Source organism: Silene latifolia, chromosome 11 (assembly GCF_048544455.1).
Source record: "Silene latifolia isolate original U9 population chromosome 11, ASM4854445v1, whole genome shotgun sequence".
Taxonomy (NCBI): domain Eukaryota; kingdom Viridiplantae; phylum Streptophyta; class Magnoliopsida; order Caryophyllales; family Caryophyllaceae; genus Silene; species Silene latifolia.
In genome coordinates this window covers 102,228,400-102,245,155 of record NC_133536.1, presented here as the reverse complement: position 1 = coordinate 102,245,155, position 16,756 = coordinate 102,228,400, and the positions used below count along the sequence as shown (strand labels likewise).

Below are 16,756 nucleotides of genomic sequence, written 5' to 3'. Positions count from 1 at the left end.
AAAATGCTGCCTTTGCAATTGAAAAAGCGTTGCATAAACATGACCAATGCAACACTTTTCAAAAGTGTTGCTTCAGATTAAAAAGTGTTGCATTAAGCGTTGCAATGACCTAATGCAACAAGACCTGATGTAGCACTTGATTAAGTGTTGCATAAACTCTATTGCAACATTTATATGACATTATGCAACAATAGCAAAGTGTTGCTATAGAATCTAAATGTAGTAGTGCGAGAACGTGAGCTGAAATAAAGTCAAGTCACTCGATCGAGCTGTTTTCCACTCCATCGAGTGGTTTCCACATCCAAGAAGTGGTCGATCGAGTACTTTGTACTCGATCCTTAAGCTGCAGGAAGAGTTGTTACTCGATCGAGTAACTTTCCAGTCGATCGAGCTGTTTTTGCTGAAGAGTGGTCGATCGAGTGGTTTTAATCCACTCGATCGAGTGGTTTTGATGGGTTTGGGCTTTAATTAGCTCGCGTGATGTTTTATTTCGCTAAACTCTTTTGCTTTGCTATTTAAGCACGCTTTACTAGGTTAATTATGATCATCTTTCATATTATCAAACACTCTACTGTAAACTTTAGAACGCTGCTTTATTCCTCTCTACTGTTACCTTATTTCGGGATTATTTTCACTCGGATTTCGTGTTCTTTACGCCGGATTCGCTTGGATTGTAATTCCTTTCTCCTTCTTAATAATAATTAATCATTTGGTTGCTTTAATTTCTCGTTTGTGTTATTACTTCTTTTGCCCTAATTTATTTTTATGCAATTTATTGTTTGTTTTATAATGTTTATTGCTGGGAATTTAATTGCTGTTAGTTTAATTAGTAATATGAGTAGCTAAACTCCTTTCATGTTGGGATTAGGGGATCTGCGGTAGAAATGTGACGACGTAGTAAATGAATTAGACGAATTAATTACGATACTCTGTCACTATAGCAATTTAATTGTATTTATTCGACTTAGTTGAGTGCACGCTTCTATGTCACCCTTTAATCTGGCTAAAATTAATCCTGGATCGAAAGATTGGATTAAATAGGCCTGCTATAAACAGTAGACTACCCTAATGAGGACGAAAGTTAAGTTAGTGGTATTTTAGGATAGAAAGTGGACCGAAAGGACCTTTCAACATCCGTCTCACATTAGTTCGTCTGAGTCATTTACAGCTGAGTTACAGGACTACCGTAGTGAACCGAATTCCCGACATGTCCCTCTCTTCTTGATAGTTTAAACCGATTTTCTGCTCTTATTGCTTTTGTTTTTATTTCCTTTTCCTTTAAATCTCGTAGTTTAGGAATCAATTCAACAAAACCCCCCATTGTTACTTTAGGACTAGAATTAGGCATCTGTTAATTACATTACCTCCCTGTGGATTCGATACTCGACTGCCTCTGCTACATTTTAGTTGAGACCGTTAGGTTTTATCTTTGATAGGGTTGCGATAGCCGTGTCAGAAGCAATGAAGGCAGGGGAGAAGGACGTGGAGGTGGGAGCCAAAGACACGTTCTTATCATTTCCAATTCCGGGTTTTGACGAGGTATTAGCTACTATGACTAATTTATAATTGCTGTATATATACTAATTAATTAAATTTATTATTTAAAGTAGTGTATGTATATATACTAATTAATTAAAAATGTGAAGGTCGTATGCAAGAAGCCTTGTGTTCTTTACTACCAAACCTCTACAGTGGCATCGGGCAGAATTGTTGTTGCTTGGGGAGTTGAGGTTGAAGGCAATCAAGGCATTGCCCCCCGTGAGGGATGGAGGGATGTGGAAGTGACCGAGTTATATCTGGAGAAGTATAGTATTCTAATAGTACCATGTAGTGATAATTGGCTTTTGCAAGATGCCGTGGGTTCTATTGTGCAATGGCCTGAAGAATTCATTACTGTTGACATCTCCGGGGTAGTTATGCTAAAGCGAACGCATTTTATATAATAAACGTCTTTAAATTTATTAGGGTAACCTTATCTAACATATAGTAAGTATTTGGATTTTTACATTTTCAGGAGTTACACGAAGCCATTATGGCTGAAAATAGGACTACTACGTCAACACCCAACGTCACTGATTTGACTGCCTCTCACTCAAAATTCAAGAGGTAGTGAGAATTTGAAAAATAGATTGTGAAATTTTCCTTTTTTTTTTGGTTATTTAAATTATATATGACGTCTCATGTAATGTATATATTTTTTTTCTAAATTGTAGACCGAGGTTAAATCTACTCTTGCTGCACACAACCTTGGTGTTCCTCTTAAAGCTAAATATCAGACCGATGATTATAAGCAAAAATTGAGTACTCCAACGTTTGTAGCTTTGCACCAGCTGGCTGAAAGGAAGCTAGCTGTCGGGGAAGTACTCATGATTGACATCGAAGATGGTGTTATGGGTTTCGGTTTCACTATTTATATGGATGGGGAATCACTATGTCAGTTTCTCGACCTTGACGAGTTAGATGCTATGCACATTGGAATTTGGATGAAGTAAGTTTTTTAATTAAAACTTGGCATTTGGTTTTACTAATAGTGATGTTTATTTAAATCATCAATGAAAATAACATTCTTCGTTCCATTTGACGTAATAGGTACCTGTGTACACACATGGCTGAGAGGAACTATGTTTCTCATGACTACGGATTCATATCACCTGAATTGTTCTCTCATAAGTCCTTTGGATACACATACAAAGAGTACAACGAGAGAATTGCTTAACGGTTGATGACGCCCAAAAGCCTATGGTTTGCCCCATACAATGAGAATCGGTATGTATAGTAGTTTATTATAATGAATTACGATTCTCTACATTTATTAACATGCTTACATGCATGTATATTAACTAACAGTTCAACTTTCAATATTTCATAGCAAGCATTGGCTGCTAACGGCAATCAGTGTGCAAAAAAGCATAGTGTACTGGATTGACTCTTGCGGACATCCTCCCAATGAGAGATTTGTAAAGATGATGAGTGAGTAAGTTTACAACCTTACATTATAATGTCAAATGTTATTGTATCACCTTTGAAGACTAGGATCCTTTTAATGTCCCATCAGTATTACTGAGCCAAATGCTAATTATAATTTCCTGTATATATTTATGAATTAGTGTGTTTCAAACAATTGGAGCATCAAGTCCAACTTTTGTCACGATAAAAGTAAGTGTATTCTTAATAATTACTCCTATCATTTAATTTATGTTTATGCCAGAGGTTGATCTAATTTAGGTTATTTGTATGTGGGATATTATCACCCGAAAGTATATCGACATACCCTCACCGGTTAGTGTGTTTTAATAACTATTTCAAACGCAACTTGGGTTTAATTCTGTGTAATATTTCACTTATTTTGTCTATTTTTATTAATTATATTTTGATTTGTAGTTCCCACCTTCAATCAACAACAAAGAACCAACCTATTCGAAGGAAGACATCGCCGACATGAGAAATAAGTGGGCCACTTATTTTGTTTCATTACCGGAGTGTCAATAGTACGCTCATTATGTATGTGTGTATATAGAGCCATCTGTATTTAGTTTTGGTCACCATGTTTATAATATTTTGATGTTGGGTTCAATAGATCAATCTGGGTAATATTCTGATGTTGCAGGATTGAAATTTTGCAATGCGCAGCTGCTGAAAAGCTATTTTGCAAGAGCATTTCAGCGGAACCTGCTACTGCAAAAATTAGCATTTCAGCAGCTGCTAGAACCTGCTAAAACAATTTTTTTAAAAAATATTTATAAATTCGATCACGGTTAAAAATAAAACTGTGGTCAATAAATCTATTGAAAACGGTCGCATTTAAATAGAAACCCGTTGACATATTCATCCATAATATAACAGTTTAATAATCACAAACCGTTGTCGAATTCATGACATTTAAAACGGTCTAATAAGCATAAAGCGTTGTCATATTTACTATTTTACAACGGTTGTGTTTCAGTAAAACCGTTGTCATAGGTTTCCGTAGAGCATTCAGACTAATACTACCACGGTTTCAATATTATAGACAACGGTTTTTGAACCGTTCTTAATATTGTATTACGGTTATCTGCACCCGTTATTTATATTTCATAAAACAACCGTGGTCACGAAATAACAACGGTCGATGTAATAACGGTTCCGTATTTTGTATTACAGCGGTATATCTCCTTATCAAACCGTTGTTGCACCGATTATTTGGCGTAGTGTATATACGTTGTGAGGGAGAGGTACTATTACATGATGGCGGTACGTTGTTAGGGAGGGATACTAAAGTAAAGTGAGCACGTTGTTAAGGGAGGTGTGCTAAGTCAAAGAAAGGAGCACGTTGTCAGGGGGTTGTGCAATGAAAAAGGAAATTGGATTGCTTATCGTATGTTCTTGTTGTTAGTATTTATTCCTACTCAACCTCGCGGTTGACTGTGTATTCGTGAACACCTGTGATGAACCATAATGGGGAGCAGATTTGACAGGTACTAAAGATTAGCTGACTTGGGAGCTATGGGATGCATGAGGACTTGGCCGACCTACCTAGAAGTCTAGATCACATAGATTATGAGATCACTTTATTTATTTCCGCTGCGAGTTGTATCGTTTTTTATATTAAGTTTTAGTTGGTTAAGTTGTAATAAACATGTAATCATTAAGTTTTAATTTAAAGTACTTTGGTGAGTTGGTCTTTGTTATTCACTACCTCAGGAAACCGAGATGGTAACAGTTCTATTTATTTGGGAATGTCTAGCTAAATGCTCCTGAATAAATGGGGGTGTTACAAAGTAGTATCAGAGCAAAACGATCCTCAGGCCTAACAAATGAATAATAATGAACTTAGGATGTGTCTAAATAAAATGAACCCCTGGTAGAAACTGTTAGGAGCCCCTCTTAGTGCGGTTAAGAAGCTTGCCATAATTCGTACCTTGGCCCTCTCAGTTTTGAACCGGTTACCTTGAGGGATACTATAGTGTGGGGTAAATTAAAATGAATATCGTTTATTTATCTTAGGAGTTTTGTTTGCCTTGTTTGAATATTGTTTTCATGATTGCGGTTACGGGGAAGTAACCTTGTTTTACGGAGGAAGGATGTGATATGATTTATTTTAAGGAGTGTTATAAGCATGTTGATATGGGGAAAGTATGTTGACATATATGTGGGATGTGTGAATGTGATTTATTTTAAGGATTTTAAATAGGGAGTAAATGTAAAGTATTAATTATTGTGTGGAATTGTGAAGAATGTGATTTTGGTTGATTTCGCGAAATTTTACCCTTGATTGTTTTGGCTGCCATTTACTCCCTGTTTAAAATCCTTGCACAAAATTTTTATATATGATATCCTTGTAAGTTAAATTTCATATGCCACTGATGTCATATTCAAGTAATATATGGTTTAGGAGAAATAAATATTTTAGTGGACAATGGTCAGAATATTCCTGTACAGTGATGTTTTTGCGCCATATTTTTGTAAAATTTGCCATTTAAAAACCACTTATCGATTAGGTATAATTCTAACTCTACTGTTTAAAATATTCGTGTATGTTTCTAAATTGATAATCCAAGTTGTAAGAAAATATTTTGACATTTTATGGTGATTTTTATAAGTTGACCTAAGTTTCTGACAAGTTGCTGTAAAATTTCTGTTTTAACCAAATAATTTGTAAAATGCATTATAAATTGACCTTATGAGTTTTTGACTTGATACTTTCTCTCATGTATTTTTAACTCTCTGTATTTTCTAAAAATTATAAGTTCTCAAGAAGTAATTACGTTATTAATTATTTATGATTTTTAGAAGTTATAACATGTTTTCCTAGCCTTGAAAGTATAAGTTTTTGTTTCTTATCTTTTGAACATTGATATTTTGATGTTGTAAATTATGTGAAGTAGGATGACATGTATAGTGATATACGGATTGTGTTGCCCTAAGCCATATATATATGATTGCATCCATGTTTAAGATTAGATGTCGTCAGTAAGAAATAAACGCGCAAGTAGTAAGTTTAGATAATGTTAGTTCGAATATACTATATAATGTGGTTTTGCTAATTAGAAGTAAATCAAAGATTGTTGTTATTCATTTATTCGTCAATTAATATTGTGTTAATGATAATAGTTGACTTGTGTTACAATGTGTGTTCTTTATTTTGTGGCATTACAACAATGATTTGGTGGTTCTTATTGTTTGTTATTTCGAACTTCGAGGACGAAGTTTATTTTTAGGGGGAAGGAATGTAATACTACGAATGTTTTGAGTTATTATTGTGACACATTGTGAAGATATTGGTGTGAGTGATAATCGTAAAATGCATAATTGTGTTGGATGGTGCTTAGTTATGAGGATGTCTTTAAGTGTTGTGGTAGTGGTTGTGGGCGAACTTCGGGACGAAGTTTATTTTAAGGGGGGAAGACTGTAATACCCCGTATTTTGATAATAATTTATGTAATTTAATAAATAGTTAAAGGCATTTCTAATAATAATTACAAGTAAGACGTTAATAATAATAATAAATTAAGTATCCAAGTCGGGAATTGAGCTTAGCTGAAAATTGAGCTTTGGGCCGTGTGCCATAGGTATGTGGACCGAAATTTATTAATCTAGTATGAGTGTGGCCGGGAATTATTTCGGGATTTAATAATAATAATAATAATAATAATATGGAAATAATATAAGTAAAGGTAATAATAATTAGATCAATAATAAGCCTAATAATAATAGTGTTATGACTATAATAAAATTACTAAAGATAGTATAAGGGAATCCTACTTATTGTAAGACGAAAATATTATATAATAATAATAATAATATAATGGTAATAATAATAATAATGACAATTCCTATAATAATTAGAATAAGGAAATAGTAATAGTTTCCTAATTGGTCTCACATACTCCCTAAGTTTAGACTATAAATACCATGATAATTCTGAAAATATAATTCACAAAGAAGAATAAGGAGATTTAAGAGACGGAAGGAGCAATTAGCGATAAAAGGTAAAGACCGTCTTAATTTAAATTTATATCGTCTTAATAAATTAAGTTTACATTTATACTCCGTATGGACCATCGTGAAAAGTTTCGTGGACCTTAGTAGTTGCCCTTGACCGTCGTGACTCTAATAAGACAACCCTTGACCATAGTTGGCCTCCGTGGGTGGTGGTTTGGACGTCTAAATAAGGTAGGTCGTGGGTGAGAAAGACGGGGTTTGTCTCGTGTATGGTTGTCAACGTGACCTGGGGTTTGGGTGGTTGGTTAGGTTGGCGGTAGGTGATCCTACTGGTGGTAATGGGGTGGTCGAAGGTGGTGGTTGGTACGGTGGATGCCGGATGGTGGTGGTTGCAGCGAGTTGTCCTTTATATGGGTCGTGGGTTGTTTCTGGGTGTTTGTGGGCTGCTGTGAGGGGTCGTGGCCAGTGGTGGGACCACCGTGGGTCAAGGGAGACCACAGTGGTGGCCAATGGTGGTCATAGGGTGGTTTAAGGAAGTGAGTGAGGGTGTGGTGTTGGTTGTGTCGGGTTTTGAAGGGGGCTGTTAGGGCGGGGTGTTTGGGGGCTGCTGGTGGCGGTTTGGCTGGTGGTTTTGGTCGCTGGTGTTCGTCGTGGTGTGGGCTAGGAGGTGACAGGATTGGTCGTGGCTGATGGTGGTTAAGGAAGTCCTGAATGACGGGTTTTGGTGGGGGTGTTGAACACGGTTTCGACGGGATTTGTGTTGTGGTTTCTTTCACGGGAATTCATGGGGTTTGGGTTTTTGGTTTATTTAGTTTTATGACGGGTTAACTCGGGTATTGATAAGTAATCGGGTTTTGACTTTAATAAACGGGTTTTTAAGTAATAATAATTTAAACGGGAAATAATTTATATAATTAAAATATAATTGAATAATTAGTATAATAAATTATAATAACAAATAGATAATAGATTCTTAAACATATGTTCATGCTTATTCTCACTAAAAATTTTCTCTCACTAAAAATTCTCTCTAACAGACTTTCTAACAAACTTTTCAACAAACTTTTCCCATTTTTTTCTTCATGCTTTTTTCCGGTTCTCTTTTTTCTTGATCAATTCCTGATCAATGGCGCGCACAAGGGGACGAATTGCTCGATTAAGGACGAAATTGTCGACTTCACAAGCTAAGCTTCTTAATGATACTCTTTTGGATGGAAATGGTGATGATTTGGCTGACATTGTTCATACTCCGGCACGAGTGGTGGAGACTGTCAATGATCGCATTGGTTCTGCCATTGCTACGGTTCGAGCTTATTCGAAGTTTGCTAAATTCTCTTCTCCACCTTCTACAATGATTGTGTCTGTTAACCCTAATTCTTTAGTTTCTTCGCCAATTCCTAATTCTAAGGCAACTATACCTAATTCGGTTACCTCGATACCTGTTACTGTGAATCCTGTGCATTATTTGGCTGTTAATAAGGATACAATTGTTCATAATACCATTGATAATCATACATCGCATGTTTCTTCATATAATTTGGGGAAAACATAGTCTACTGTGGTTAAAAAACCTGTTAAGGCTGGTATGAGTTTATTTTACTGTCATGATAGTGCTGCTGCTGATGCGGTAGAAATTACTGTTAGTGACTTTGAAAAGGAACTTAAAATTTCGGAATTCACTCTAATGGGGCATGTTATTGGGGCTAAGCCTTCTTTGAAATCTGTTCAGGATTTTGTTACTAAAAATTAGAGTTCCATTGCTTTGCCAGTGGTCCAATACTATAAGAAAGGCTTGTTTGCTTTTAGATTTGACTCACATGAGGCCATGATTAATGTGCTTAGGCAAGGTCCTTGGAAGATTGGTCCAAATTCCCTTATTCTCAAGCACAGGACTCCTTCTTTCTCTATGGAAATGGAGAAAGTGGCTAAAGTCCTAGTGTGGATTCTTTTCCCAGGATTAGACCCTTATCTCTGGTCTGAATCTGTTCTTAGCAAGATTGCTAGTAAATTGGGAAAGCCTTTGTTTGCAGATTTGGCTACCACTAATAAAGAAAAGCTGTCTTTTGCTAGGGTTATGGTAGAGATAGATGTTACACAGCCTTTCCTTGATCATGTGGATATTATGTCTCCCTTCCTTGGTCCAACTTCCCAGAAAGTAGTCTATGAATGGGTGCCCTTCTACTATTCTGGTTGTGGCAAGTTAGGACATAAGTTTGACACTTGTAAGTGGGTTAAACAATCTAAGGATCCAAAGCCTGTGGAACCTACCATAACTCCTTCTGAGCGGGGTGAAGTGGGTGGGTTGCAGCAGATTGTTGATAATTAGAAGGAGAATGTAGACTCATGATGCTCTCAGCTAGGTCAGAGATCTCTTTCTGATTCTCCTCCTTCTGTTGCTTCTCCTCCCCATCCCTCTGTTAGCTTGGTTATTACTCCTGACCCCACTTCTGGACTGAATATTGAAGGTCATGCTGTTGTGGATTCTGTGATTTCTAATCCATTCCAGCCTCTTAAACCAGGGGAAATTTCTCCTGAAACTGATTCTATTGTTCTCCTGGACACGAATGAGCTAAGTGATTTGGGTCCAATTCAGGGTGGTAAAGACACTCTAATAGAGAATGTAGGCTCAGGATGTTCTGAACTAGGCCAGAGATCTCTATCTGAGTCTTCTAAACCTCCTGATATTGGTATTAACATACACTCAGTATGCTCTGATACTGGCCAGCAAGGCCCTAGTAGCATGGTTACTCTTCCTCCTCCTTCTTTATGAAGATTTCCTCTTGGAATGTTCGTGGCTTCAACTGTCCCATCAAACATAGTGAGGTCAAGGATTTCTTGAAGGACAATAGTATTGATGTTCTTGCTCTCTTAGAAACTAGAGTCAAGACTGGTAATGTTGCTAGTATTATTAACCAGCACTTTGGCAGTTGGGTGGTAGTTACTAACTATAGTCACCATTATAATGGCGGAATCTAGGTGTTTCTCAATCCCAGCTCAATCTCTATTACTCATACCAGTAAGGATGCTCAGTTTATACATTTGCAACTGCACCACTTTGCTTCTAATTTGGATTTCCATTTAAGCTTGGTCTATGGTAGTAATAATGCTTCTGAGAGGGAATCTTTGTGGGAAGGTCTTTTAAAATCTTCTACTACTGATCCCTGGCTTGTTTTGGGAGTCAATATTGTTAGAGATCCTACTGAGAAGCTTAGCTCTACTCCACCTCTCCTTCATGAGATGTTGGCTTTTAATAACTGTCTCTCCTCTTGTCATTTAGATGACCTGGTCAGTACGGGTTGTGACTTAACCTGGACTAATAAGCAAGAGCCAAATACTCGAGTTTGGTCTAAATTGGATAGAGCTCTAGTCAATCCTGCTTCGCTTGCTACTTTCCCTAATTCTTTTGCTGATTTCCCTGAGCCTGGTATCTCTGACCATTCTAAAAGCTTAAGTCTGTTAAAAGAGCCCTTATTTCTTTTCATAAGCAACACTTTACTAATCTTTCTCACAATGTGAAGGCAGCTAAAGAAGATTTGCTTCATTGTCAAGCCCAGCTTGTTAAGGATCCTTTCTCTGCTTCTCTTATTATGGAGGAAAAGACTCTGCTCCAGAAGTTCACTAGCCTCAAGACTGCTGAATTAAAATGTTTGAGTCAAAGGGCTAAAATTAAGCATATTCAGTATGCTGATTGTAGCTCTAAATATTTTTTTGCTAAACTCTTTCAGAGAAGGAACCAGCAGCAGATTGGCATTATTAAAGATATCAATGGTGACAGTTGTACTGGTAGAAAGGATATCAGTCTTCCTTTTCAGACCTACTACCAGGAGTTGTTGGGCAAATGCAGGCAGGTTAAAGCCCTTGACCCCAACCTGTTCCTTCATAGTCCTACTCTCTCCTCTTCTGTTGGTATCTTACTTACCTCTCCTTTAACTCTTAAGGAAATTAAGGATGTTGTGTTTAGTTTGGACAGCAATAGTAGCCCTGGTATTGATGGCTTCTCTGCAGGTTTTTTTAAATCTACTTGGGCCATTATTGGTATGGACCTTAGTATGGCTGTGTTATCTTTCTTTAAGAAGCATCATATGGCCAAGCAAGCCAAATCTACTCTCATTTCTCTGATCCCAAAGAAGCAGGTCCCTTCTTCTGTCATGGATTTTAGACCCATCTCCTGCTGTACAGTTTTTTTACAAAATCATCAGTAAAATCCTTGCCAATAGGTTCAAAAAAGTGCTGCCTCTAATCATTGGTCCAGAACAAGCTGCATTTGTGTGTGGTAGAAATATTTTTGAGAATACTATGTTGTCTCAGGCTTTGGTTCAAGGCTATGATAGGAAAAATATCTCTCCTAGATGTCATGTCAAACTTGACATCAGGAAAGCTTTTGACTCCTTGAATTTGGACTTCCTGGCTTATTCTATGAACTTGATGGGATTCCCTCAACTTTTTACTGATTGGGTGGCATTAGTAGCCTTGGCTACTCTCTCAAGATTAATGGTGATGTTACTGGGTATTTTCATGGGCAGAGTGGATTAAGGCAATGGGATCCTTTGTCCCCTTATCTCTTTGTTTTGGGTATGGAAGTTCTCTCCAAATACCTCAGAAAACTTTGTCAACAACCTCATGTTTCTCACCATCCAAAATGTCATGCTCTGAACCTCACCCACCTATTTTTTGCTGATGATCTTATGATCTTCACCCATGGAGATTCACCTTCTGTTGCAGCTGTTTCTGATGCTTTAAATGATTTTGCTCAAGTCTCTGGACTGTTTGCTAACCCTGAGAAAAATAATGTTTATTTTGGTGGGGTCCCTCCTTCTTTGCAGGATTTGATCCTTACCACTACTAGGTTTTCTAAGGGTTCTTTCCCTTTCAGATACCTTGGTTTCCCTCTTAACACTGTTAGGCTTTCTTCTGCAATGTTTGACCCCCTGATTATTGTTGTTCAAAGAGCTGTTACCCACTGGTCTGCTCTTCTCCTTTCTTATGTTGGGAATGTTCAGCTCCTTAATTCTGTTGTCTTTGGCTTGACTACTTTCTGGTGCTCTAGTGTCTTTCTTCCTAGGCATATTACTAAGAAGATTTCCAAGATCGGCAAGGACTTTTTTTGGGGTATTCCTAGTGGTGAGCATAGGCATGTCTTTAAAAGTTAGAAGGACATCTCTTCTCCTAACTCTGCTGGGTGATTTAATATTAAAGATCTTGAAATCTGGAATATTTTCCTTCTGAGCAGATGGGTCTATTTGCTTGCTCAGAATCACTCAGGCATTTGGGCTCACTGGATACAGCATTATATTTTCAAGGAGTCTGATATTTGGCACATTCAATCTAAGCCTTACTTCCCTTATAGTTTTAAGGCTATTCTTACTGTTAGAGACACTTTAAGTAGTAGAGCTGGTAGCATTTTTAATGCTCAAACTCTGTTGCATAGCTGGTCTTCTGCTGGCAAGCTGTCTTTACATAATGCCTATCTTTTCCTGAAGAATGCTCCTGCTGCTGGACCCTGGACCAACTCTCTTACTCATTCCAGGATTGCTCCTAGTCATAAGATCATTTGTTCCTTGGCTGTGCAGAATCAACTTGCTACAATTGATAATCTGCAAAGAAGGGGCATTTGCTATATTAACAGATGTGTGCTTTGTGAAAACAATTGGGAGACTTGTGACCATCTTTTCTTCCACTGTCCTTTATCTAGAGCTGTTTGGCAAGATTTGCTGCATTGGATGGGAATTCTTAGGCAGGGGAAGGCTCTTATGGAGGAGCTGCTTTATAGGAGCTCTTATGGGGTGAAGCATTGGCGGCATGTGTGGTTTATGGTCTCTCTGGTTGCTGCTGTTCATCAACTATGGGCTGAAAGAAATAGACGCATTTTTCAAGGGACAAGACAACATTGTAGGGGGCTAGTTCAGAAAATAAAGTTCTTGGTTTCTGTCAGGATGTTCTTGTGGCATTCTCATGACTATAAAAGGATAGTCGATAGACTTTGCTCCTAGAATTGGTTTGTTGTTTGGGTCTTCGATTCCTTGTTTGCTTGTAAGATTTTGCTGGTTCTCTTACTAGCTAGTGGATAGTCTTGCAAATGCATTGTAATTTCCCTCTTTTGAGTTGAAATGATAATTCCTTTGCAAAAAAAAAAAATAGATAATTGAATCATAATATTTTGTTAGGTGACGATTTGTGAAGAATTTATAATCGGGTTCGCGTGCTTTATTATTGAATCGCTTGAGCTGCTTAATTGGATGTTGCTTGCCAGGTAGGGATAAATCCTACTCAACTCTTATTCAATAATATTTGGTTTCTTAGATGGCTTATATTAAAGTGAATTGATCGTATGTGAATTGTGTTGGTTGATATTATCGTAATTGTTGGAAGGGAGAATTATATTGCATATGTTGGTTGATAATGTCGTAATTGTTGGAAGGGTGAATTATATTAATTTGTGTTAATAACATTGATGAGGTGATTTGAATTGTTATCGTTGATTGAGAACGTGATTATTGTGAAAAGTTGTGCGACAGTCAGTTTTACGTTGTTGAGGGAGTTTGTACACTGGGGTGGTGGTAATATGTACGTTGTGAGAGAGGAGTACTATTACATGATGGCGGTACATTGTTAAGGGAGGGGTACCAAAGTAAAGTGAGCACGTTGTTAAGGGAGGTGTGCTAAGTCAAAGAAAGGAGCACGTTGTCTGGGGGTTGTGCAATGAAAAGGGAAATTGGATTGATTATCGTATGTTCTTGTTGTTAGTATTTATTCCTACTCAACCTCGCGGTTGACTGTGTATTCGTGAACACCTGTGATTAACCATAATGGGGAGCAGATTTGACAGGTACTAAAGATTAGCTGACTTGGGAGCTATGGGATGCGTGAGGACTTGGCCGACCTACCTAGAAGTTTAGATCACATAGATTATGAGATCACTTTATTTATTTCCGCTGCGAGTTGTATCTTATTTTATATTAAGTTTTAGTTGGTTAAGTTGTAATAAACATGTAATCATTAAGTTTTAATTTAAAGTACTTTGGTGAGTTGGTCTTTGTTATTCACTACCTCGGGAAACCAAGATACTAACAGTTCTATTTATTTGGGAATGCCTAGCTAATGGCTCCTGAATAAATGGGGGTGTTACAATGATTGATTTGAATACAGTCACTACAGATTCCCTTACGTGTATGAAAGCTACCCTATATGATTCATGCTTGTGGCACAAAAGGTTTGCACACATTAGTCCAACAATTTTAAATAAACTTAAATTTGTGGGATTTAATTGAGGGTTTACCCTCAATTAAATTCGAGCAAGAGAAGATGTGTGACTCTTGTGCCCGATGAAAACAAGTAAGATCTTCATTCAAACCAAAAAGAGTAGTTAGTACAGAACGTCCACTAGAACTGGTACACATGGATTTATGTGGACCATTGAAAGTTAGAAGCCGTGGTGGATCCAGGTACGTGTTCGTCCTAGTCGACGACTACTCGAGGTATGTTTGGCCTATCTTTCTATTTAATAAAATGAAACTTTCGATGAGTTTGTAGTGTTAATGAAGCTCGCCCAAAACAAGTATGATAATAAGCTAGTTTCTATTCGTCCTGATCACGGCATAAAATTTGATAATCAAGCATTTATAGAATATTGTAGGGAGAATGGTGTAGGACATAATTTTTCTGCACCACGAACCCCACAACAAAATGGTGTTGTAGAACGTATGAATAGAACACTAGAGGATATGGCTCACACTATGCTTTTTTGCAGTGGCCTTCCTAGAAATTTTTGGGCTGAAACCATTAGCAGTGCTTGCTATGTGCACAATAGAGCTATGATTAGACCTATTCTTAAAAAGACCCCCTATGAACTCCTTAGAGGGAGAAAACCTAACATAGCGCATCTTCGTTGCTTTGGCAGTAAGTGCTTTGTCCATAATAATGGAAAAAACAAGCTAAGCAAGTTTGATCCACGAAGCGATGAATTGAAGCTGTGTTTGTTGGTTATTCTAATCATAGCAAATCTTATAAGGTTTTTAATAAAAGAACATTGTGCATAGAAGAAATTGTTCATGTTGTGTTTGATGAAGATAATATGTTTGAACAAGCTGAACAGAATGAAGAAGAAGACTTGGATGATCCCGACTTTTGCCTGTCAAGGGATGACTTAGCAGAAAATGATGAAGAAGTTATTGAAGGAATCAATGATGAACTCGAAAAATCCGCAAATGATCTTGAAAAGAGAGCTGAGACAATTGTTGATGATACTAATGTCTCCTCTCAAAACAAGAATGAGGAAACCGAAGTTTTAACTGATGAAGCTATAAATTTGAATCCAAATCAAGATGAAGTAACTAAAGTTATACCAACTTCAGCTACAACCCCAGAGTCGAGCTCAGGGGGAACCAATCTTGATTCCGAATCATTTGAGGAAGGTGAGAGTTCATCTGATGATAATGAGCCTGAGCACTCCAAAAAGTGGAGATATAAGAGTTCTCATCCTATGGAGAGTATCCTAGGAAGTTTAAAAAAGGGAGTTCAAACAAGGAGAACTTTAAATAACTTTTGTTCATTTTATTCATTTCTGTCTACTATCGAGCCTACCAACAATAAAAAAGCACTTGCAGAATCCGTCTAGATAGTTGCTATGCAAGATGAGCTTCAACAGTTCGAATGCAATAAAGTCTGGTACTTAGTGCCACGACCTAGTAATCGATCTGTGATTGGTACTCGATGGGTATTCAGAAATAAGTTGGATGATTCAGAAGTTATATTTCGAAATAAGGCTCGATTTGTAGTTCAAAGATATAATCAACAGGAAGGGATCGATTATGACGAGACATTTGCATCTGTAGCAAGACTTGAAGCCATTTGTCTGCTTATCGCCTTTGCAGCTCATAAAGGGATGAAACTGTTCCAAATGGACGTTAAGACTGCTTTTCTTAACGGTTACTTGGAAGAAGAGGTCTTTGAAGAACAACCTCCCGGATTTGTAGATAGCAAATTTCAAAACCATGTTTTTATACTCAATAAAGCTTTATATGGTTTGAAACAAGCTCCTAGGGCATGGTACGACAGATTGTCTAAGTTTTTGTTACAAAGCGATTTTAAAAGAGGATATGTCGACAAAACCCTATTTCTAAAATCTGAGGGTTCTGATTTACTTGTTGTTCAAATTTATGTAGACGATATTATTTTCGGTTCTACTAACAATAAATTGTGCAAGTATTTTTCAGATCTTATGACCTCAGAATTTGAAATGAGTATGATGGGGGAATTGAAATTCTTCCTAGGACTGCAGATTCAACAAACAAAAGAAGGAATTATGATTCACCAACAGAAATATATCAAGGAGCTGATAAGAAGGTTTGGTATGGAGAATGCTCATCCCATGGACACACCAATGGTAACTGATAAAAAGTTAACCTTAGATTAACATGGTAAGTATGTCTTGAAAGGAAAAGTAGATCTATATACTTAACATATTCATATATGTTTTATTTTAATTTGTCATAAAATTAATAAATGATCTTATGCATGCAAACATCAATAGTTAAGAGAAGAAATCGGTTCCTTACATTGCATGTTTCGGATATTTGGGCACTAGTAAGGTCACCTACCTTACTTAGTTCTTGAGATTTCCTTATGGATGAACAAGATTCAAAGGTAGAATCTCTCCCAAAGATGAATACCCAAGGTAACCACTAAAAAGACTAATATTATTAGATCTAGAACAATATTAATCTTACCAAAAATTGACCCAAAATATTATTTTGCACTCTATAATTTCGGTATAGAGTAGAAGCATTTTTGGAGTTTTTATCTCTCTAATTTCATAAGATGTAGAGAGTATTTTCTA

At 37.0% G+C, this 16,756-nt stretch overlaps 1 protein-coding gene across 1 annotated transcript; it reads left to right on the top strand.

The window, feature by feature from the left end:
* The first annotated feature begins 8,047 nt into the window (after positions 1-8,047).
* On the top strand, positions 8,048-12,911 carry LOC141613735 (uncharacterized). Its single transcript, XM_074432479.1, has 9 exons — positions 8,048-8,392; positions 8,474-8,560; positions 8,672-9,214; positions 9,278-9,664; positions 9,898-10,345; positions 10,444-11,054; positions 11,230-11,376; positions 11,445-12,052; positions 12,152-12,911. The coding sequence occupies exons 1-9, from the start codon at positions 8,048-8,050 to the stop codon at positions 12,909-12,911; spliced, it is 3,936 nt and encodes a 1,311-aa protein (XP_074288580.1).
* Positions 12,912-16,756: the final 3,845 nt, after the last annotated feature.

Coding starts and splice junctions, on each gene's coding strand:
- LOC141613735 (XM_074432479.1), top strand. CDS start 8,048: ATGGCGCGCACAAGGGGACGAATTGCTCGATTAAGGACGAAATTGTCG. Junction 8,393..8,473: donor ATCCTGTGCATTATTTGGCT/GTTAATAAGGAT, acceptor GGGAAAACATAG/TCTACTGTGGTTAAAAAACC. Junction 8,561..8,671: donor CTGATGCGGTAGAAATTACT/GTTAGTGACTTT, acceptor ACTAAAAATTAG/AGTTCCATTGCTTTGCCAGT.